General features: G+C 31.1%; 1 protein-coding gene across 1 annotated transcript in view; it reads left to right on the top strand.

Annotated features, from left to right (window-relative positions):
• Nucleotides 1–22,364, top strand: part of LOC103570699 (uncharacterized) — a 36,303-nt gene extending 13,939 nt beyond the window's left edge. Inside the window, exon 2 of the mRNA XM_053740637.1 lies at nucleotides 22,162–22,364. Coding sequence (XP_053596612.1) covers nucleotides 22,162–22,364 — 203 coding nt within the window. The remainder of the gene's footprint in view (nucleotides 1–22,161) is intronic.
• The last annotated feature ends 1,230 nt before the right edge of the window (nucleotides 22,365–23,594 follow it).

The raw sequence follows: 23,594 nt of genomic DNA on the forward strand, positions 1-23,594 counted from the left end.
AAGAAAAAGAAATAATTACGGAACTCAGGAATTAAAAATAAGAATAATTATTGCAATGAACAAGTACCTGAAAAGGAACATGTGATAAAAGCGGATAAAATATAATGGCGGAACTTGAGTTCAAATAAATTGGTAACATCGCGATGAATTGACTGTTTCCACTATATTAAATTGGTGTTAATACCGTACGATGGACGGTGTGGCTCAATAAGTTATAGATCAAATTGAACGGAATATAGTATAGTGCCGGATAGCTCAACTGGTAGAGCACTCGGCGCGATACCGACATGGTCTGGGTTCGATTCCCAGTTCGGGCTATCTATATTTTTCTCAATTTATCTATAAATTGTCTTATTGAGAAGGTTTGCATGTTTTAGGTTTCCACTATATTAAATTAAATAATAAAATAAAAAAAATAAAGAAATTTCAAAAAAAAAAAAAAAAAAAAATTTTTTTTTTTTTAAACAACGTTAAGAAATTAAAAAGACCAACGCTCAACCATTTTTAACACGATTTCTTCACTGCATTCCGTGGTCTCTTAAATTTCTTAAACTTGTTTAAAAGAAAAAATTTTTTTTCGTTTAATTTTTTTTTTTTTAATTTTTTTATTTTTGAAAATTTGAGCACTGTTTGGAATGAAAATCTGGGCGAAGCTCGGAAATTTTTTTTTATTTTGTTAGAGTATGAGCTTTTCAGAGCAAAAAACGGGATTCTTTAATTTTTTCAAAAATTCGATCGAGTGAAACAAAAAAACGGCTGGTTGGATTAATCTGGCTCTTTGTAGGATTTTTGTGGGCATATTGAACTGTAAAATGCACACTCAACATTATTGATTTCAACAATATTTTCGATCCAGCGCTTGATTTTCCAAAAAACCACCAAAAGCCCTTTTTTTGTTGCAATTTCGAATTCAGGTGACGAAAGGAAAAAATTTGTTTTCGAAAAAAAAAAATGCCTAATCATTCAACGGAATTTATTTAAATTTTTGAAACCCATCATTAACTTCCTGTGCAATCATTGGTTGCTGAGATATCGATAATCAAAGACAAAAGGATCCTTTTCCATTTGAAGACCGATATCTCGGTGACAAGTGGACGTATCAAGGTCTATAAAATATGAAATTAACGCTAAATAATGAAGGTATCCGATCCTTATAGTCGTTAAGCAAAAAAAAATTTCCCACGCCCTTAGACCAAAAAAAAAATAATGTAAAAAAAATTTGGAAATTTTTTTGTCGCTGGTTTTTCTAAGATTACTCAGAAACCGCTGACACTAAAAATTTTTAAAGTTCTACCCAAAAAGAAGACACTTGGAGCTACAATTTCCATTTTTTTTCTTCCTTGTACGATTATTTCTCTCGAGGTTACGGCCTGTTGAAAATCACCCGAAAATTTGGAATTTTTTTTTGATCCTTTAATTTTTTCCAGTATTATATATTAAAAATACATAAATAATATACAAATATGTATGAAAAATATATTTCGAATAGCTGGCTTTTGACCGATTTCCGTACACATTTTATATATTTTAAATATATTAACAATATATCCTAGAATATATAAAAGTACATGTATACAAATATACAAAAAATATAAAAAAAATAAAGGTATGACAATATAAAAAAAAATAAATGAGTAATATATTTTAAATCTATGAAAAATATTATAATGCAAAGATGAAAAATATACTTTTGAGTTATTGAAAAATCTATGGAAAAAATATAAAAAAATTATATTAAAAATATATTTCTGATGTAAACCTAAAAATATATTTTTTATATTTTTTTACCTACATTGTTTGTTGAATTAAAAGTATATTTTTTATAGATTAAAAATATGTAAAATGTGTTTGCAGAAATCGGTCAAAAGCCGGCTATTTAAAATATATTTTTTATACATATTTATATATTTTTTTTATATGAAAAATATATTTTTTTTATAAATTTTTTTATGGGGGATATCGTTACTTTATTCACATTAAAAAAGAAGTTAAGTGCAATATTGTATGTAGAAAATGATTGCAGCTAGCATTCAATCAATAAATTAAAATATAAAAAAAAATATAGGCATCGATTGACCCTGTGAGCCAGCTTCAAAACTTCTTACTGTTTTTGAGCTCAAGGAGCTCGAAAACATTATTGCGAGCGCATTTTCGAGCTCGAAAGTACTCTTGAATGCAATTATTTGCTTATGAGCTTTTCAAGCTTTTCTTAAGCGTCTTTTCAATTTTTTTGTTCGATTACGTTATGTGGTGGTCAAGTGAGATCATAAAAATGAAGAATTAGTTTGATTTTGAACACATTTTAGTAACATTATATTATGATTTATCTAGAAAAAATGCCATTAAATGTTATTTTCTACTCTTGTCATCGATATGTTTCAAACCAATAAACCGATTTTGATGTGCAAGGTGGCAATCAGCGCGTCTTATCGAGTTCTAGAGCTGATTAGATTTTGAAGTCAATCGTTCGAATCATTTTTGAGAAATTAAAAATAGAGAAAAAAAGTTGTTTTTCGCAATCCTCAAATATCTTCGAGTTGATTTGATCAAATGATCTGAAATTTTCAGGAAAGTTGACGGCGACTATACTCTTGCGATTGCTGTAAGAACGATTCAAATCGACTGATTAGTTCAAAAATTATCTAAGGTTTACACTCACTCACGGTCACATACATACAGACACTCGGACATAATTCCGAAAATGATCAAAATTGCTTCCTCGGACCTTAAAACGTCAACATCTAATGAAAACTCCATTTTCGAAAATCGGGGTGGTAATAATAACTTCCTGAATTTCTCAAAAATCTCCGATTCTTTTAGCGGGAAGTTTTATGACTATCGATTGAGAGTTATGATTATTTTATTAATAATAAATATTATCAAGATAGTTCTTGAAATTGATGAAAAAATCCCATTATTATATAAATGAATTTTAATTTACTATTTTAATAATTAATTATTTTTAGTCACTAATATTACGAAATAGTTAAATACAGGTAGGCATAACTTCTTAAAATGAAAATGAAAATATATAAATAAAAGTTTAATAAATATATATATATATATATTAGACCGGTTTAAAAAAATCGACTATTTTTATTTTTTCAAAACCCGCAGTGATATACAATCAGCGCCATGTATTTATACCGTACCGGGTTACAAGCGTACCAACGAACTTTTCTATGTAGCAAACTCTGTTTATGAATTTCTCTAATTAATATATTTCTATGCACTTATAATTACACAAAATACATTTATGTTGTAAGAGTTTTCCCTAATAAATTATATCCAAGTAAAATAATTCTAACTTGTACAAATAGTTACAAAAATATTTCATTTATAAAATATTTCTAAATGCGACATCTCTATGTAAAATAAGTATATGTAAATTTACTATAGGATAATAAAAATGTATGTTTGATTCATTATATCAAAAAACTTTTCTATAGCTGTACATTTCAATGCAAAATTTTTTTATTTCCAAATTTTTCCATCACGAAATGATTCTCGAACATAGATCTCAATGAAAAAAAAAAAAAAAATTAACACAATTAAATAAAAAGTGCATGTACAGTCATCAGAGCGGGTAAGTATCGGCGCGAAAATAGACTAGGTTTTAAAAAGTGGCGCTAAAAGATGACAGTGACTTAGTCGTTGGGTGGAGGACTTGATTATTAAATATTTTTAAATTTACGAATTTTGCAAAGTATTTTTACATAATTTATATGGAAAATAAATTTTGAATGAATGAAATGTCATATCGTGTTAATAAATTAAAATAATATACCATGGAGAGTGCTTAATAATTGCGAAAAACCTGGATTTTCATCATAATAAATATTGCGTGCGAAATGCCAAAAGTGCGTATAATTTATTTTATTTTTTTACACTAGCTTTCTAAACATTTTCTAAGCTTAAAATAAGAAAAAAAAAATCCAAAGCCAAAAAAGAGCATGTCTTAGTTTATAGGCCTTTTTGGCGTTAATAATTCCAAAAATTTTTTTAATCGATCTTGACGTTTACAATGATTTTGAGTTGAATGAAAAAAAAAAATTTTTAACACGCCCTTTTGTCACAAAACCCTATCTAACTGCTATGGTATGCTCTTTTGGCATTTCGCACGTGATATGAGTATATATGATCATACCAAAAAAAGATTCTCTGTATAAAGTCGCGCCAAGTACACGTTTAAAATTTTGTAAAAGTAAAAAAAAATTATTTTTTACAAAAAAAAAATCAAATCGAAAAAATACCAAGTACCTAGTATAATGCAAAATCATAACGAACATTTTCATAAAATTAAAAAAAAAATCGGTCTGTCGGTTGACCCTGCGGGCCAGCCCCAAAACTTCCCGCTGTTTTCGACCTCAAAGAGCTCGAAAACATTAGTGTAGATATATTTTCGAGCTCGAAAATGCTATCACATGCAATTGTTTTTTTATGATCTTTTCAAGCTCTAACAAGTTACCTGTTATGCTGAAGTTTGAAAATTTAAGAATCGAAAATCATCAATGAAGCGGTTTTTAAAATTTAGTTCCTGATTTTGTTAAGTAAAATAAGTGTATTGAGGCAGAAATCTATGTCGGGGATCAAAATCAAGATTTAAATAAATTTTGACTCATGTAAGAAACAATAAAATATGAAATATCCGATAAAAATATTAAAAACTATGTTTTATCGATTTTTTTGTTGGTAATATGATTTAAACTAAAAACCAAGTTCGATGACATTATATGATCAAAAGAAACCATAAAAAAAATGAGTTGGTATGATATCAGGCACATTTTAGTACGTTATATTCTGATTTATCCGGAGAAAATAACATAAAATGTTATTTTTTTAACGTTTCAACGCCGATATCTTTTGAACTAATCAATCGATTTTGATAGTTGACGTGGCAATCGGCGCGTTTTATTGAATTCTAGAGCTGATTAAAATTTGAAATCGATTGCGTCAGTCGTTTCGAAAATATTTAGAAAAAACCGTTTTTCACCATTTCTTTTTCCCGCGATAACTCTCAAACGAATTATCCGATTCTGATGTTTAAGGTGGCAATCGACGCGTTTTATTGAGTACTAGAGCTGATTAGATTTTGAAGTCAATCGTTCGAATCATTTTTGAGAAATTAAAAATAAAGAAAAAAAGTTTTTTTTCGCAATCCTCAAATATCTTCGAGTTGATTTGATCAAATGATCTGAAATTTTCAGGAAAGTTGATGTCCAGCAAGCTCTTTCGATTGCCACCTCAACCATCCAAATCGATTCATTAGTTCAAAAGTTACAAAGAGTTTACATACATACACACACACACTCGGACATCATTCTGAAAACAGTCAGAATAGCTTCCTAGGACCTCAAAACGTCGACATCTGATGAAAACTCGATTTTCGAAACTCGGGGTGAAAACAATAACTTCCTGAAATTTTTGAAAATCGTCGATTTTCTTAGCGGGAAGTTAAAAAATTGTATAACAAAATTTCGTACTTGGTGTGCTTACAAAAGAGTAAAAAAAAAACATATTTGATTTTATTAGAAATTAATTTTGCTTGAGTGCATGTAGTAACGCACATCAAGTACATTGAAATTTTGTTATACAATTTTTTTTTAATTTTATGAAAATGTTTGTTATGATTTTGTATCATACTAGGTACTTGGTATTTTTTCGATTTGACTTTTTTTTTTTGTAAAAAATAATTTTTTTTTTACTTTTAAAAAATTTTAAACGTGTACTTGGCGCGACTTTATACAGAGAATCTGTTTTTGGTAGGATTTTTTTTGTAGTGTTATTATATTTTTCAGTTTTTAGTATTATTTGACGCATAATTCATTGTTTGTCAATAATATAGCATTAATTAGAGATCTATACATATTTTCAACGCAATTACTAAATAAAAATGATAATTTAATTGATCTGTAGATAGCACTAAATTATATATATATATATATATATATATATATATATATATATATATATATATATATATATATATATTATATATATATATATACCGTAGATCCCTTACGAGAGGGGTAATTTTTAAATATAGACATTGTGGGTAGCTAGATAGAACATAAGAAAGTTAATCACGGATTATATTTTGAAAATTTTTTAAATTACCTGATGCATAATTAATTGTTAGTCAATAATAATTACTTAATTAGAGATAATTATGCGTATTTTTGACGCAATTACTACGTTAACATACTTCAACTGATCTACATTTATATCTTTACATACATATATATATATATATATATATAGCACTAAATTGCCCGATTTTGGTACTGTTTAGCAGATATAACTTTATATACAACAGAACGAAATTCAAAATTTTGACGTTATTATTGACTACAAATTGTTATCAACATTCCTAGAAAGTTGACGCTAATCGACTGCCGCAACCTGACGCCAACTTTCTGTCAACCCTGTCAACTAAGGGAATGCCAGCTGTTGGCACACATTTTCTCAAAAAATAGGCGACTAATTGCCGTCAACTTATGGAAATGCCAACAATCTTTGCGGCCAACTTGATAACAAGTTGCTGCAGTTGGTTGTCACTAGCCCGCTTCCAACTTGATTATCAGAAATCGCTTATGGCTGAAGTTGTATATCTCAGCTCCACTTACCTAACTTCTCATTATAAACCAACTCAATGTAAACCGATCTGATTTATTTTGATTGCAATCGTTTTTTGGTCGTTTGTCGATCAATGTCTGTCTATCAAAGTTGTTTGTGAGTTAATTACTTAATTATGAAAAAGTAAATAAAAATTAGCCTTTAATTTTTACCATTTGACCCTTCTACTTCGATATTTTATTCATTTTTCCATTTAAATCAATAGGAAATCGTTTGTCGATAATTGCCGGTTAAAGCAAAGAAAACAGTAATTTATTTATAATAAAAATATAATTAAGAAACTAGATTTGCCATTAGTAGTCTTCAATAAAAATAATATTTTTTTTTGTATAACGATAATAAATCTTCCGATTAAAAATAATTATATGTTTCCATTCGTTAAAAACCCGATTTTCAAATTTTGCTAATAAGGTATTGACAGGTAGCGCCACAATGTTAGATGTACGAAGTAACCCTAAAAGCCACCTTAGCTTGAAATTGATAGTAATTTGATAATTAAAATTATCGAAGTTTACTGTCCGAATTGGCCGACAATTTGATATCAAAACTTGGAAAAAAAATTAGCGGTTGATTTTTTCTTAATTTAGAGGTCACTTTTTGATTACTAGAAAAAAACACTAACAAAAGTTCCCATGAAATTTTCGCCAAATGTCTGATAACTTCGGGCTTTTCCGTTTTTGACGGTATTTTGTATGCGACTTTTAAAATAAATTTGGATTCGAATTTGGGTAGTAAGTTCACGTCAAATTATAACACAAGTTTTATGCAAATTCTCGTCAATAACGGAAGAGCCCGAAGTTGACGGACATTTGACGAAAATTTCGAAGAAACTTTCGCAACTTAAATTTTGCTAAGTAAACTATACAATTAGGGAATATCCTTACAATTAGCATTGATTTTTTATAATATTACTCGATTAAAATTATTGTACGAATAATTATTATTGTACAGCTAAGTAAGTAGAGCTGATTTTGGTACGTCCTAGCGAAAATAACTGCAATATCAAGAAGTTTAAATATTTTAAATAGACACCCTAATACCACAGTTTGTTTAGCAAAAGTTTCCTGGGAAATTTCATCAAATGTCCATCAACTTCAGACAATTCTGTTTTCAAGGACAATTTGTATACAACTTGCTATACAATTCGACGTAAACTTACTACCCGAACTAAAATGCAAATTCATTTCGAAAGCTTGGTTAAGTAATTTATATCAATAAAAATCGTACCTTTTCATCTAAAAATTTATTATTCCAGTTACATTTTTTTACTATTCAACATTTGGTCGTCAACTCTTCATAGATTAACATTTTTACTGCCCTGTTTAAAAATATCAATTGAAAAGAGTTAAAAATGATGAAGTTCGGATTCTTTTCAATAATTTTAATTCTTTTCGATTCTTTTGTTTGTGTACATAGATATACAATTTGTATGGAGTGACCGCTTCTCAATTCTTTTCAATCAGTATTTTTAATCAGGGAGGCTTCAACATTAGTGAAAATGTCTCTTACACATATTAGCATCCACTACTACCGGGATAATTTAAAAAATAAACTCCGTGGAGTGGTTCGAGAGATTTACGACAAATATATCGCGTCACTAATTCCAAAAAGACTTATATTTTTATACATCCTTTTGGCTTTAGAAAACTTTCCAAGCCAAAAAAACTCATAATTTTTTTTCCATTACCAATCGTTATACAGACTTATTTCATAGTTAAAATTCAAAATAAAAATTTCAAAATCAAAAGGGCATATAGCTTAAATTATACGCGCGTTCGGCTTTCAAAAGTTATTTTTTTAATTTTCAGCTTTAGAATAAGTCTACAATATGGTTACCCAGTAAACTCATTTACGTAAATTTGACGTTAGAGTGACGTTACGGTATGTCATTATTTACGCAAGAAATATGTCATGAATAAGTCAGGTGTGACTCATTATTTACCACTTTTTTATGTAAGGAAAAAAATTTTTTGAAAGAAAAAAAAAAAAAAAAAAAAAAAAAATTAAATACTAAATTTTTGATTTGATTATTTCCGCGCAAACGCATTACAAATTGAGAAACAAGGTTTGAGGTAGCAGTAAATTACAAAAAAATCCTGGGCGTCTGCTGGGTTCGAACACGGCTCCTCTTGGCTGGCAGCCCTGAACGTTACTCACTGGTCACATCAGGAAAGTTCAAGTCTTATGCTTAATTGATGTATTTAGAGTGAAATGCCGGTAAAGACAGCGTTCATTAGTTTTCGTGATGGATTTTTATAAAATTTAAAATAACTCCATGAACTTATAAATGATAATTTTTTAAAATTATATAAAATTTTATTAAGTTTCTTTAAATTTTTTAATTTTCTGTTGTGATGTGAAATTTAAAAAATCTTATATAAAATTTTACGAAACATCAAATAATTCCACAAAATTGTATGAAATTTAATCGATTGAAAAATTGCAATGCTAAACTTTACAATCTTAATATCAAAAGAGTTCAAACTGTCGTTACATTTTCTTTGTCATCCGCAATAATATTTTCGGTATATTATTTAAAAAATAAAATTAATTCTTTTATGCTTACGCTAATCTTTTAATCTAAAATGTCTGAAATCTATTATTGAGTTTATTGATTACTTTGGCCCCAAAAATGGTCAACACTTAGTTGTTATTTTTACACATTTTTAAGAATTTATTTTATGATTGTTTTATTTTAATAAATTGATGATAAAAAAACTATGACTCGGAAATCACATCAGCATTGCGTTAAATAGTAACTTGTCACTGATGTAAAGATATGATTTAAGAGTGACATCCATATTATGAATAACCGTAACTTTGCTACTGACATAAATGTATGATTTTTAAATTACGTCATTATGACATACGATAATGAATTTATTACTACGTAACAATGTGATGTAGATTTTATGTCAAGCGTACGTCACATATAAGTCATAACTGTGACGTCGTACAAGAGTCATGCTTACATCAATATGATGTCAAGCGTACGTAAAACGTAAGTTATAACTGTGACGTCATACAAGAGTCATGCTTACATCAATATGATGTTAACTTTTTACATCATATTAAAATCATGTAGAACGTCAGATTGACATCAAATTTACATAAGATGCCGTGACATTTCTATGACCTACGTATGACGTCAAAATATGGTCATGTGTTCACTGTGTAGGAATTAAAAAAAAAAAGGTACGCCTTTTTGATTTTGAACTTAGTGACTAAAACCAAAAGGGCGTATAAAAATATAAGCTATTGTGGAATTAGAAACGTGATGTATAGTTATATATATTTTGGAATTAAATATAGGGTTCAAGTGACTAGGATAGTTATATGGCTCTTCTTTGGCAAATCTGAAACACTTGTGGTGACAATCGTTGTATTGGCTACGTCTTAATGATAATATTTAGCCACAAATCACTCAGAGTGATGTGTTATGTCCGCCGCTTAAATTTAATTTAATTATCCGGGATTTTTCCCTTTGGTAGCGATAGAAAAATTTAGACGAGCGATTTGGAGGTTGCGGACAACGTTAAATAATACGAGGAAGAGGTATCTTCCTATAATTTATTATTTATGGTGGATCTTTTACTTCGAAGTAAGAACCCAAACGTCTCCGAAGAGACTGGTGATCTTGTGTTGAACCAGTTATCTTATGAAGGAATAGAATTTAAAATCTTTCACCTACCTTTCGATGTTTCTTTCTTTCTAGTCTGTTACGTCCCGATGTTAATTGGGATAATGGGGAAAAGAGATTTTATATTTTAGAAATCTACTGATTCCTAGGAATGATCCCTGATCTCAAAAGAAAAATAAGTTAAAAATTTTATTTCTACTTACGTTGGTGGGAAAAGGGGACCGATTTTAAAAAGGGTACCTTTTCCTTTTGAAAATTACTCCAAGGCTATTAGTTCTATGTGGTCGTCAGGAACCCCCGTGTACGGCTCCAGCAGAGAAGGTCTGGACAGGAATTTATCGGCATAAAAATGGAACCTTGGATCCGCGTCGCCGATGTAAATGAGAGGTATGGGCCTCTCGACCTCAGTGATCGGGATCAGTTTGTACTTGAGTTTCTTAACCCTAAAGTTATTTGGAAGGACAGTGACTTTCCTTACGAAGGGCAAATTAGGTCTGATTAGTGGTTGGTGATAACGTTCACCAGAACACAATTTGTACAGGATTCACAATCACAATATTTAGGTTTTGGATCAGAGCCCCTAGGCCGGCGTACCTTCGGCGCCATTGACTCTGTTCGAAAACATTTTTATAACGATATTTGTCCCGAAAGACGCTCTCAGAAATAATAATAGTAATTAGAAGAGAAAGATAAAGTAATCAATTTGCTCCTGACTTAGCAATGCAGAATTCACTTACTGACTCACAATTAGATGTTTTACTTGACTTGAGTGATTGGGATTCTTCTTATTTATTTATTGTTTTACCAGCATTAAATTGGTAGAACGGAAATAATGAATTGATAGGAAAATTTTTAATACACTCAGTGAATCAATGAAGGGATCATTGACCAACCCAGGTCGATCTCTCAGTTGCTATCACTCATCATTGTGTATTTTTTTTTTTGGAAAGTTTGAGATAGCTATTTTCCTTGATAGTAGGAGAGTATGGATGGCAAAAAGGTTTGGATGTTAGGTACGGGTTCATTGAGTTGAGTGGATTTACTTAAAATAATAAAACAAATTTTCGTGGAAGTAAATTGAATTTAAATTATACAAAAAGGCTTAGTAGAAAATCTTAGTTCTATCAAGATTCTAATTTACTGAGTCAGGCAGTGAATAGCTGATTTCCAGCAGGATTTGGAAACAATAATTTTCCTACCATAGACTGAATGACAAGTCTACCAAAAAGGGGTAAAATCCACTTTTTATGAAATCTTATAAAACATGTCAATGGTCATGGAAAAAGTCATTGTTCGACCTTGCAAACGGACTACGATTGAAACATCAAAATGAGTTTAAAAATTTATATAATGGATAAGAATTAAATTATAAATATATTCCTGTCTTTATTTAAATCGAAACCTTTGAAGAAAATTCAAAAGAAAAAAAAAGCAAATTTTGTTTAATGTATCTTGGATTGATTCGAATAAATAATAAAAAGATTTTATTTATTAGTAGGTTGAAAAAAAATAAAATTTAATAGAATTAAGAAAACAATTTTTAGAATTGTAGTAAAACAAAATTTTCTATCGTGAATTTTTCTTGTAAAATGAATTGAATTATAAAGAAAACAAAATATTAATTCATTGAAATATTTAGATGATCGAAAATAATAACACTCCTTCATATAAAGCAAAGCTATATATGGAAGGTTGATTATGTATGACAAATAAATTCTTTTAATGTAAAGAATATTCGTTAATTTCTGTTTTGATGATTCTAAGTTAAATGTGTATCATGATTTCTCTCTCCATCTAATAACCTTTGATTCTGTCCGTCGGATAACTCAACTAAGTTGAGTTAATTAGCGAAACCTCAAATTTTATTAGATTCTCTTATTTAAAATTAATGCTAGTTCCATTTGTTTGTATTAGTAGTTATTGTTTGTGTGAAAGGTTTGTTAAAAAAAAAGTTGACATGCAATGTCTGTTTACCAAATTTATTTGTAAAATTATTTAGTGTTATTAGGAAAACAATTGTTCACAAATTGTTCACAAATTCTGTATTAGATAAAGGGAAAGAGAGCATACTTTCGTAAACCAAATAAAATCGTTACCTGTTATTGTGAGGAAAAAAGAAAACTGAAAAGAAATTCTAAATTTTAAATTTCACACACTTGTTTTAATTTCACCAAATTTTATAAATCTTCCACGACTAATATTTTAATTTATTTGTTTTAATTGCCCATATAACACAAGTAAAGAAAAATCACTGCACTATCTTTTAATGTTTTAACGAAGGGGAAACAATGAATTTTATTTAACTGAATTTTAGATGTATCCTTGAGATGATCCGTGAGTAAAATTTTAATGTGTTAAGAATCCGTGAAGGTAAATGAAATCCTTGGAATCCGTAGATGAGATGAAAATCATCGAAATAAAATTGAAATCCTGGAAAATTCCTCGTATAAAATTGAAATCTATGACTGAGAATGAAAATTCTCGTATAACAATGGAATTCGTAAATGAGAATGAAAAATTCTCGTATAAAGATTGGAATTCGTAAATGAGAATGAAAATTCTCGTATAAAAATGAAATCACACTAAACTGTACTTGTAAAAACTCAAAACGGGGTCACACCCGGCAGTAACGAAGCGTAAAAACGAACTGATTAATTAGCGGCTGCAGTGACTTTTATTTACATTGTAACATTAGATGGACCCCTATGGTAGGGGCTATGAGAAAAGACGCAGAAACACTCTCCCATAGTTATTTTTTTAATCATCAAAAATTTATCGATGATCCAGCTCTTCCGGCGTTATCGGAGATAAAATACCGGGAATCTTTATTTATTTAAATAAATACGATATGCTTTATAAGCAATCATATTTATTTAAACAAATCTGAGATGCTGTCGTCATCTGATAAATTTATTAACGAATAAATTATTAAAAATTATAGATACTTTTTAAATATTACAAAGCCAAAATATGATAGATACTAGATAATAATCAAATTTACTATTTTGGTAATTTTGCTTTTAAATTTGAGGGTTTTACAGCCCTTCTGGACTGTCTTTTCTCGATTTTTAGTATCAGGATAGCAGCAAGAGTAAGTTGGTCGCTTACTCTGGCTGCGGGCGTTTCTTTTCTTTATTCTTGGGCCTTGCTCTTATTGTTTTACTCCGCCCGGTACTCAGGTTACCGCATGGTATTCCTAACACCCACTCATGTTTTGCTTCACCTACTCGTATGCTCTCTTTCGTACAAAGATGGTGTATTACAAATTAATTAAATTATGTTTATGCATGCTGCATCTAAATATTTTATGTATGTATGTCATACATGCAATATTTATGTATTAAATATATATATATATAAAATAAAATATTTTTATATATTTAATTGTATATAGAGAAGAATGTTTGTATGTTTTCATACATGCAAAGTTTAGTGTATGTTATACATGCACATATTATTTCTTAAATTTAGTATCTGTGTTTAAATTAATTTATTGTAAATAATTATTTTTGGAATCTAATATTTAAATCACATTTATACCTACACATATACTTCCATATGCGCATATACACAACATTGTAATATGTATGTATGCGCACATGAATCATTTGTATATGTGCAGCTACAAATATTTGCCTTATTCTTACTGCATTTTCTTGATAATAAAAGTTATATATAAATTATATAATTATATATATATATATATATATATATATATATATATATATATATATATATATATATATATATATGTGTACACTCTTCGAATCATATACATATACATAGTAATCAAGCTAAATTTACATTTTCCTTTAAAGTATAAATTTTATGAAGGTATCATACGGGAACGGTCCATATGAGTTGTTCATGCTGGGCATTTCCCAGAATAATAATGATATTTTTGGATAGGTGCGTTATGGTAAAGTGTTGAAGGGTGACGAGGACGTAACAAGTCACGGCAGGTTAGATCCCTCCAGAACGTTGCAGCTCACTCAGCTTCCTCCTGTAGGCTTTGGTTGGATGGGCGCGGCTGGGGTTGTAGGATGTAAACTTATGTGCTACTCTCGAATGAAACTCGGAAGGCTGGACTTATGGTTTTTCTGCTTTTTATTTCTGATTTAGCTACAATTCACTTGTACACTGAATCCTTTACACAATTTTCAAATAATTGATATTTTTAGAATATTAATTATTCGCGGATATTTATATAAGACTTTTATTTTATATTTAATGCGTCCTTTTTACACACCCTAAAAGTGATTTTATGCGCAAAATAACTCAGACCGAGATGGGATCGCAAATACACGTGATTTACGTCACTCTTTCAATCGGACCGGAAGTTTCTATTAATCTGTGAGGATTTTTAATAGATAAAGAAGTCGATTATTGCTTTTTCAACGCCTAAGCGGAATCCTGCAATAATTGACTGCAAAAAGATGTCAATTTTAGAATGCCTTATTGATTATTCAACGCCGAAGCGGATTCCTGCAATAAGGTTTAAATAGAAAAATATTATAGATCCTCTTATTGACTTTTCGACGCCTGGGGCGGAATCCTGCAATAGGAGTGCACGAAAGTTCGACGTTCGAATATTCGCGGACTGTAAGTTAGAAGAACCGACTAGCCCAGAGCTATTGGTGCTCAGGCTTTTTATAAACTTTGATGTGGTGATTGATGGGGAATTTTTAATTATTGTCATTGGTGGAAGGTAACGACAGTTTATTAATTGTTCGTTAAACTTATTGCAGTTATCCTCCCACTATTCTTTGTCGCATAAAAAGGTGGACAAAGCTGACGCTGCGTTTTCGCGCGCTTTTGAAAAGAAGAGCTCTGTAATAATTATTTTAAATAATTATTATTATAAAAAAAAAATTACTTGGACATAACAGATGCAACTTCGAGTCAGCAACCATAAAACATAATAGTTTTTGAGTTATTAAAGTATCAAAAACCAAAAGGCACATTTTCTAAGTATAAAGCACCAATTACTTATGGTTACAATATATACGCGCACTCCATTTTTATTTGTGTGATGTATTTCAAACACAGTTAGAGAAAAAATTCCTTTTGCTTCAAAAAAAAAAAAATTCCACTTCAAAAATCTGTAATTGTAAATCTGATAAACTCTGCCGATTGCATAGACCATTCCGTGAAATGATCTGTTCGAATAAAAAATCTAAAAATTTGTGCACATAATATAAAATTGTATCTTATTTTTTTCAGTAGTATATATTTATTTACTTTTGAAGTATTTTGCTACATCATCATCGAAATACAACAAAAGAAGTATTTTTGTTATTTAATTTCGCAAAAACTAACTTTTTTCAGGTCTATGCCTGTAGCTAGACGTTTCAGAGATTGCCTACCGTACCTTTCATGTGTTATTATCCACTTTTGACATAAATTAGACACTAGAGGGGTTTGAAGAGAGTATTTTACTTTTTCTCTCTCGCCCCTTCTAGACGTTGTGCCGACTAGTACGGTCGGTTTGCCGATCTGGTCCCCAGTACACTGTCGTTTACTGATTAGTGTGTATGCATCAATAAACGCTTTGTGACGTTCATGTAAAGCTTCATTTTAAATTGTGATCGAAGATTAATATTTTCAAAAATTTTTTGGGTGTTCAAATTTGTAATAACAAAAATCCTGACGATCGCTCGGGTAATAAGGGTCCAGCAGTTAAGAGATCAAAAGTGGCTACGCTGGAAAAATCACATGAACCACAAGCTTGAAATCATATCGGGAAAAATTGAATCAAAAGAAGCTAAGAAACGGAAAAAGGGAAGTTGATGATTCAAGTGAGGAAAGAATCAGAAATTGACGTAGAATATTTACTTGAAGATGATCAGTTTCGAGGTCTTGTTATTTGCTCCCCCTGTAAAAGAGGAAGATCCGTCAATACCTCGGCCATTACCGGATATCAAAGTTCAAGGAATATCTTACCAAAAACTGGGCTTAGTAAGTTGCAAGATTTGATACGAGGTCCAGAAAAAGCTTCATGCATCTTCAGTTTTTGATCCACTAAAGGAAAATACCCAATTACAGTGCTTGTTTTACAAATCATTTAGTCAGACGCTAATGAAATATATGGATGAGGTGGTTGGGATTATGACTCATGGCTTATTAAGGCAACGGCAAAAGCTAATAGGAGGTTCAAAATTAGGAGCCTCTAAACATTCTGGGGCCTATAAAGATATCAAGGATGGATTCTCAGGAGAATCAATTTAAAGAAATTTCTGATCACCTGCTTCAGTTTACTTGTACTACACGGAAAAAAAATTCGACGAAAAATTCCAATATTTCTATCGTAATCCTAGACTATACTTTTATTATCTGTAACTTTCAAATATATGATACGAAAATTTACAGTTTTTAAAAAATTTTTTACTATTCACTATCGTAATTTCATTAAGAGTTTGTTGTATAAAATTCAATAAGAAATATTACAATCTTACTATCGTAAATAGTAAAAGAATAAAAAATAAGATTTAATTATAATATTTATTCCTTTATTCCTCCTCTTAATTTACAGTGCTGCCTCTATGTTTTTACAATACAAGCCACAAAAATTGCGATAGTTGGATTGTAAATTTTCTGAAATGGTATAGTATATGCCATCTGAAGCGTTTACGTATGAAAGACAAATGTTGCCACAATACTATGATGTGATGCTTGTGTGAGAGTATATATGTATATACAAATGATAACATCTATTTCGTTCGTATTATGTGTGGTTCAACCATAAATATTTATAAATCAGTGCATCTTTACCTCTACTTTAGTGCAGAAATAGAGGTTATTTTTCATGACATTCGCCGGACCAGTGCTGCCAGAACGTGCGATATTTTTACCCCCTCCTGCCATTACAGTCAATGCTATTTCACCTCAAGAGGGGTTAAAAATATCGCACGTTCTGGCAGCACTGCTTCGGACAATGATAAATACAAAATTTAAAAAAACACTGTGCTTTCTTTATAACAAACCTACATATATTAAGAAATATAATAATTTGGTGGTGTAAGTATATTTATTACTATTCATTTCTTGTTAAACTAAATATTCTGTGGGTATTTCGTTCGTTTTAAAATTAGTTATCTGGACATGAAGTTTATTTTTATAAACTAGTGGTATCATTGTCATAGAATGAATGATTCTAAAAGAATAATTTTTTTTTTTAATATATTCAATTCTCCTGATTTTGTTACAGAATATTATTTATTTGTCGACAATGAATAATTTTATCCGACTTGGCGATAAGGTAAACATTTCAATAACCTCGAATAATGGACATTTAATGTTTCTTTCTGAAGTTTGCCAACGCCTAATAATTTTTGAATTTGTTTAAAAATGATAAATTATGAAAAAAAAATTTTCGAAAAAATTGCACCTATGTTTTTTTTAATTTCCTACATGTGCATATTTTGGATATAAAGAAATGAGTTATTTTTATTCAAAAAGAAACAAGTATAATACTTTTTGAACCTGATGTGATATTATAACTTATGAGTTAAATTAATGAATAATTAATAAATTTTATATACCAAAAAATATTAAATGAATGTTTTATTATTATTACTTCAACATGTTTTATTTTTATTTCGACATTGTATTTACCTTCTCAATTTAATTATTAAAAAAAAAAATACAAAATGATAAATTTTCTTTTTTTTTCATTGTAAGTTCTACTTTTTTAATAAAATAAATTTCACTCCGTTGACTTTTAATTATACCTTTACATTTAAAGAAATTCTACATTACTGACTCATTCATTTTACGATAGTTGCATTGTAATTTTTATTAACACAACTTGTATAATTTACTCTATAGTATCTGATTTTTTCTATCTTGTAGTAGTTGTTATGTCCGCCGCTTTGATTTAAATTAATTATCCGGGATTTCTCCCTTTGATAGCGATAGAAAAATTTAACGAGCGATATGGAGGTTGCGGACAACAATAAAGAATACGAGGAAGATTTTGACTTCCTATATTTATTATTTAATGTGGGTTTTTCGAAGAGTGTGAACCCAAACGCCTTCGAGCTTGGTTACGTTGCATTTATTACTCGATCAACAGAGAGCAAAGATATTAATATTGTCTCTCACTTACCTTAAGCTGGTTCTTTCTTCTAACACGGCAGGCTTTCATCCCTCCAGAACTTTGCAGCTCACTCGGCCACCTCCAGATGGATTTGGTGGAATGGACGCAGCTAGGGTTGTAGGATAAAGTCTTATGTGCTATTTTCAAATGAACTCACTAAGTTAAGATTGTAATCTTTTGTCTTTTTAAAATTTAGATTATTGTATCATTTGGATAAAAATTTTGTTTTATATATATATATATATATATATATATATATATATATATATATATATATATATATATATATGAAATGTTTCCTCATTGTATTATAGATATAATAAAGTCTATAGGTTGTATGGAATTTTTCTAAAATTTTCATAAAATTTAAAGTATATAGTATTAATCTAATATTCAAATTATTCTAACTCACGAAAGTTATTCTCCTGCTGCGTACAATTTATTTTCGAGATGATTCCGCAACAGATTATTCTTCTGATCTTCTCTTATTGATGAAATCTTTTGAAAAGATGGAACATGTTGAGTTGATTCGCTAGGCATCTGCCTATCTGCCTGAGATGATTCTTGAGTGAGGCCTTAATGATATATTTTTTTTTGTAGTGAAATTATGGTGTCCTTATCGGATCCTTCTTTTTGATTGGTTGATTAGTTCGTAGAATATTTTGCTTCTGCACTCAGTCGTTGATAGTATGAAGTTCAAAAGCCCCAAAATATGAACATACATCTGATAATATTTTTCCTGGATTCTATAACCAAATCTCAAAGCGAATTACTGAAGGGATAGTGGTTAGTAGGTAAAAAGAATACCGGTCAAGAGTGTTCAAGATTCTAATTGTTAGTATCTTAGGATTAGTAAAATTTCTAGGCCTCATTTATCATAAGCATCTTCAAATCGATAAAAATTTGTTTAGCAGCAAAATTTTTTGTTTTGACAATTTTGAACAGAAAAGAAAAGAGAGTTTTGAAAGTAAAGATTTCTATTAGAGTAATTTTTAATTGCGATGATAAATCAGGAGCTTTACAAAAGAACAAGGTGAATTTTAAGATTCAGAGTTATTTTAAGCAAATAATCGAACCAAGGCCGAAGAATGATTTTAAATTTTCTTTTTGCAATTTTCTCTTCCCTAAATGGTGTATAGAATTTCGACATTTGAAAATTTTGGACTTACAAACCAACCATAACTAAGAGAATCACTAGAGCCAACGGATCTTTTAATAAATTCGAAGTTTAGAAATAACGATTGCTCAATCTTTGAATTTTTTCCTGCGATTTTATTTAAAAATCTAAATTGCCACTTTAAAAATTTTAAAATCGATTTCTCATCGTCCCCCTCTCTGAAAGAGATAGGAGAAGTCAAACGGTTCTTGTTTAGAGTGAAGAAGTTAGCTTGTAAGACGATTTCAATCAGAAAATCAGTAAGTAGCATTTTTATAAATCTCGAAGAGCAAAGAAGTTTAAACTGTCATCCACTAGTGAAATCGATGTTGAAAACTATCAGGACTAAGAAGGATGAAGCGAAAATTCCATGTAAAAAAATATGGAGTATCGAAATTCTCATCAACTGAATTAAACAAAATGATCCTAATGCATATAGTATTTTTCAAGTGTCCAAACACGTTGCGATATTGTTATTGTTAACATCGGGAAGAAGATTGGCTGGAAAACTCAATCGAGAAAAATACTCTATTTCATTTATTTAAGCCGCTATGATGTTTAAATTTCAATTAATAATTGATACTATTCATCTAGTTTAAGTTAGATTGTTTTCCTTCGCGTATAAATGAAAAAAAAAATACAAATTTCTAGGGCCCTTTTCCTTCATAGCATAGATTTTTTTAGGTTTTCTTGGTCACAGTACGCTATAAGGTACCTGCAGATTCCAAATACCTCTCTGAAAGATCAAGCCAAAGATAGGGACCTGAAATATACACGTTTTTCTCCCCGAAGGATGGAAAACGATCATTTCGGATCATGCCAGAGGCTTGACCTGAATAAGGCCTGTAGCGTCTAATTTACGTTACAAGTTGACAATTATACGTGAAAGGTACGATAGGTATGATTCTGAAAGGTCAATCATTTGGCATGACTCGAAATAAATATTTTCCTCGCTTTGGAGTAGAAAACGTGTGTATTAAAATTCCTCGTATGAATTTCAATCTGTCTCCAGTAGAGTGTCCGTTATTTACCAAATTAGATTTTTTCACTTGGCCATGATATAAATCATTTATTTGTGATCCAAAAATGATAAAAAAAATAAAAAAGTTTATTATAATGACGTTAAACCCTGCCTAAGTAATGATACATTTTTATTTTAGTACGATGAGAAAAAAATTATTATTTACTTAAAAATAAGTGCATAGCAATGAATAATACATATTTTTGTAGGGAATTTCTTGCTCTTAAAAAAAGGTCTCTTATATTTTTTTCATGAATCTAACTGTTTAAGAAATATTAAAGGTCAAAGTTTTGTTTGCTTAAAAAAATTGGCGTTTTTGTTTGAAATTTAAGAACTCTCTAACACCTCGACATAAAATTGAGCACTATGAAATTTCCTTTAGGATATTTATCGCTCTTCAAAAAAGGTTTCTTACATATTTTCTTTATATTCATCCATTTGAGTGATATCGAAGCTCAAAGTTAATAGATTTAAAAAATAATGTTTTCCGATTAAAATTCTATAACTCTTTAGCAAATGGATATTTACTAAGGTTCTAGACAGTTCTTTGTCGGTGTAAAGTGAGCGAATCAACTAAAATGAATCTGGTTTAGGCGTGAGGAATTAAACAATTAGAAATTACACAGTTTTTATCAATAAATAAATGAGCGATTTATTTACACTTATTTACACCTTAAATTGTAAGAAATTATGATTAAAAGCGAATGCGACAAAACAGACACGCGATAGCGAATGCAACTTTAGTGATAAGATTCACGTATATAATTGACACGTGGGTCAGAGTGATTATCTAAGTGACAATTATTTATAATTTAATTATAAATCACAATCAATTAATTTACTCTTAGTAAATAGCAGCCTTAGTATACCAACTAAATAAAGAGAAAAATTAGCGTAGCGGATTGATATAATATCACAAAAGAATTAATAATCGAAGTGGTTTCAAGAGCCCGAGGTAACAAGTAGCAAAGCACGTTGTAGAATAATAAAATATGGTAGCGTCGTTGAGTCGTCGAGAAGCTTGGTGTCGACGTGACAGCCTTGCTGCATATAACAAATTTTCCCATTGGCTTAAAAGCGCGCCAACAGGTAGCAGTTGATAGTGAACTCTCTCATTGGCTGACCAATATAAAACGAATTATGTGATTAGCCAGTTTGTAGCGGGTTCTCAAGGCATCTTGACACGGTCCTGTATCAGAAATTGTATGTACCGGGCCCAAATAGCGAGTGACCCGGCACTCTTCTGACCTTCAGTCAGTAGCGAGTTCGGCAACTCCCGGACTTGGCGGAAATGCACAAAGCTTGATTCAAATTAGTCAAGCTCGTGACTGAACTTTCTCCCCAGCGCTGGCGACGGTGTCAACTGGATTGTCTTCTGGAGAATGAACTGGTAGTTCACACAGCTTAGCAATTGGTCGGACTAGTTCCGTGTTAGCGGTCTTCAGCGTAACTACTCGAGTCAGGCCATCTCTGCCTGGATGTAATGCGAATACTCGAGCAAGCGGCCATTTAGATGGTGGAAATCTTTCATCCGTCAACAAGACGAATGAACCAACTTTGATGTTGGTTTGAGGATTATGCCACTTGGATATCGATTGATGCCATTATAGATATTCCGATGACCACCGATGACAACGTAGCTGAATTGTTTTCCAGTAGCGAGGGCCAAGGTACAGCGATTAGCGGTTCACCGATGAGAAAATGTCCAGGAGTTAGAGCGGTTAAATCTGCAGGATCTTTAGATAGCGGAGCGATGGGTCTTGAATTTAACACAGCCTCAATCTGTGTTAAGACTGTAGCGAGTTGGTCGTAAGTAAATAGTGATTCACCAATAGTTCGTATGAGATGGAACTTGATTGACTTTACGGCTGCTTCCCACTAGTGACAAAAGTGGGGAGCGGTTGGCGGGTTGAACTTCCAGTCTGTGCCATCCGTAGCGAGTAAATACTAAAGTTCCTTTAGCTGTCTCGATCCTGCTGCGAATTCGTTCTTTTGCGTGGCATCTGCTCCTACAAAATTTGTACCACAGTCCGAGTATAGCATACTGCAGGCGCCTCGTCGACTAGTGAATCTTCGAAATACTGCAATGAAAGTGTCAGTAGAGTAATCGGTGATAATTTTAATATGTATAACGGACGTAGCGAGACATGCAAAGACAGCGACCCATCCTCTATAGGTTTTGGAACCTCGACCTTGGAAAGTCTTCAGCGTTCCTGGCCCAGCGTAATCTATTCCAGTGTGTAAGAATGCTTTAGATGGTCTTACACAAGCGGATGGCAATTGTCCCATTAACTGTTGTGCGCGAACACCTCTATGTCTCGTGCACACGACGCAGCGAAGAATGTGTGATCTGACTGGAACTTGACCACCTTCTATCCAGACAAATCTCCGTAGATCAGCGAAAGTCAATTGAGTTCCCCCATGGAATGTTCTCTGATGCGAATGATCTATTAATAGCGTACTTAAGCGTGATGACTTTGGTAAAACAGCTGGATTTTTCTGTTCCTCATCCAGCAGCGAATTCTTCAAGCGACTGCCGACTCTGAGTACTCCGTTGTAGTCGACGTAGGAAATCAATTTAGCGAGACGATGATTTATACGTAGAAAATCACCATCCTTTAATATCTTAAGCTCTTGCGAATAGTACTGACTTTGAGCATACTTTATCAACAAAGTCTTAGCGAGTTCCAGGTCAACTGTAGGAAGTGGTGTGGCCAGCGTGGACTGTGGCACCTTTTTAAATTTAGCGATCGTATGAAGACAGATTGCAAGAGTGCGAAGTAACGGTGACAACATAAAGAAATTATGCAGTAGCGTGTATAGCGGGTGTGAATCTGCTTCGAAGATGGTAAAAACCAGACCTGGACGTTCTTCAAGATGTGATACCGTCTGCGTAGGAATATCAAAGGATGGCCAGTTATCTTTTGATTGACTGAGTCACTTTGGTACCGTCCACCATAGCGAATGCTATTCTAGTTTGGCTGCTGTTAAACCTTGAAGCGCAGTCAGCTGGGTTAAGTTTCCCAGGAACAAAATCCCAGTT

This window comes from Microplitis demolitor, chromosome 1, assembly GCF_026212275.2.
Source record: "Microplitis demolitor isolate Queensland-Clemson2020A chromosome 1, iyMicDemo2.1a, whole genome shotgun sequence".
Classification (NCBI taxonomy): Eukaryota; Metazoa; Arthropoda; class Insecta; order Hymenoptera; family Braconidae; genus Microplitis; species Microplitis demolitor.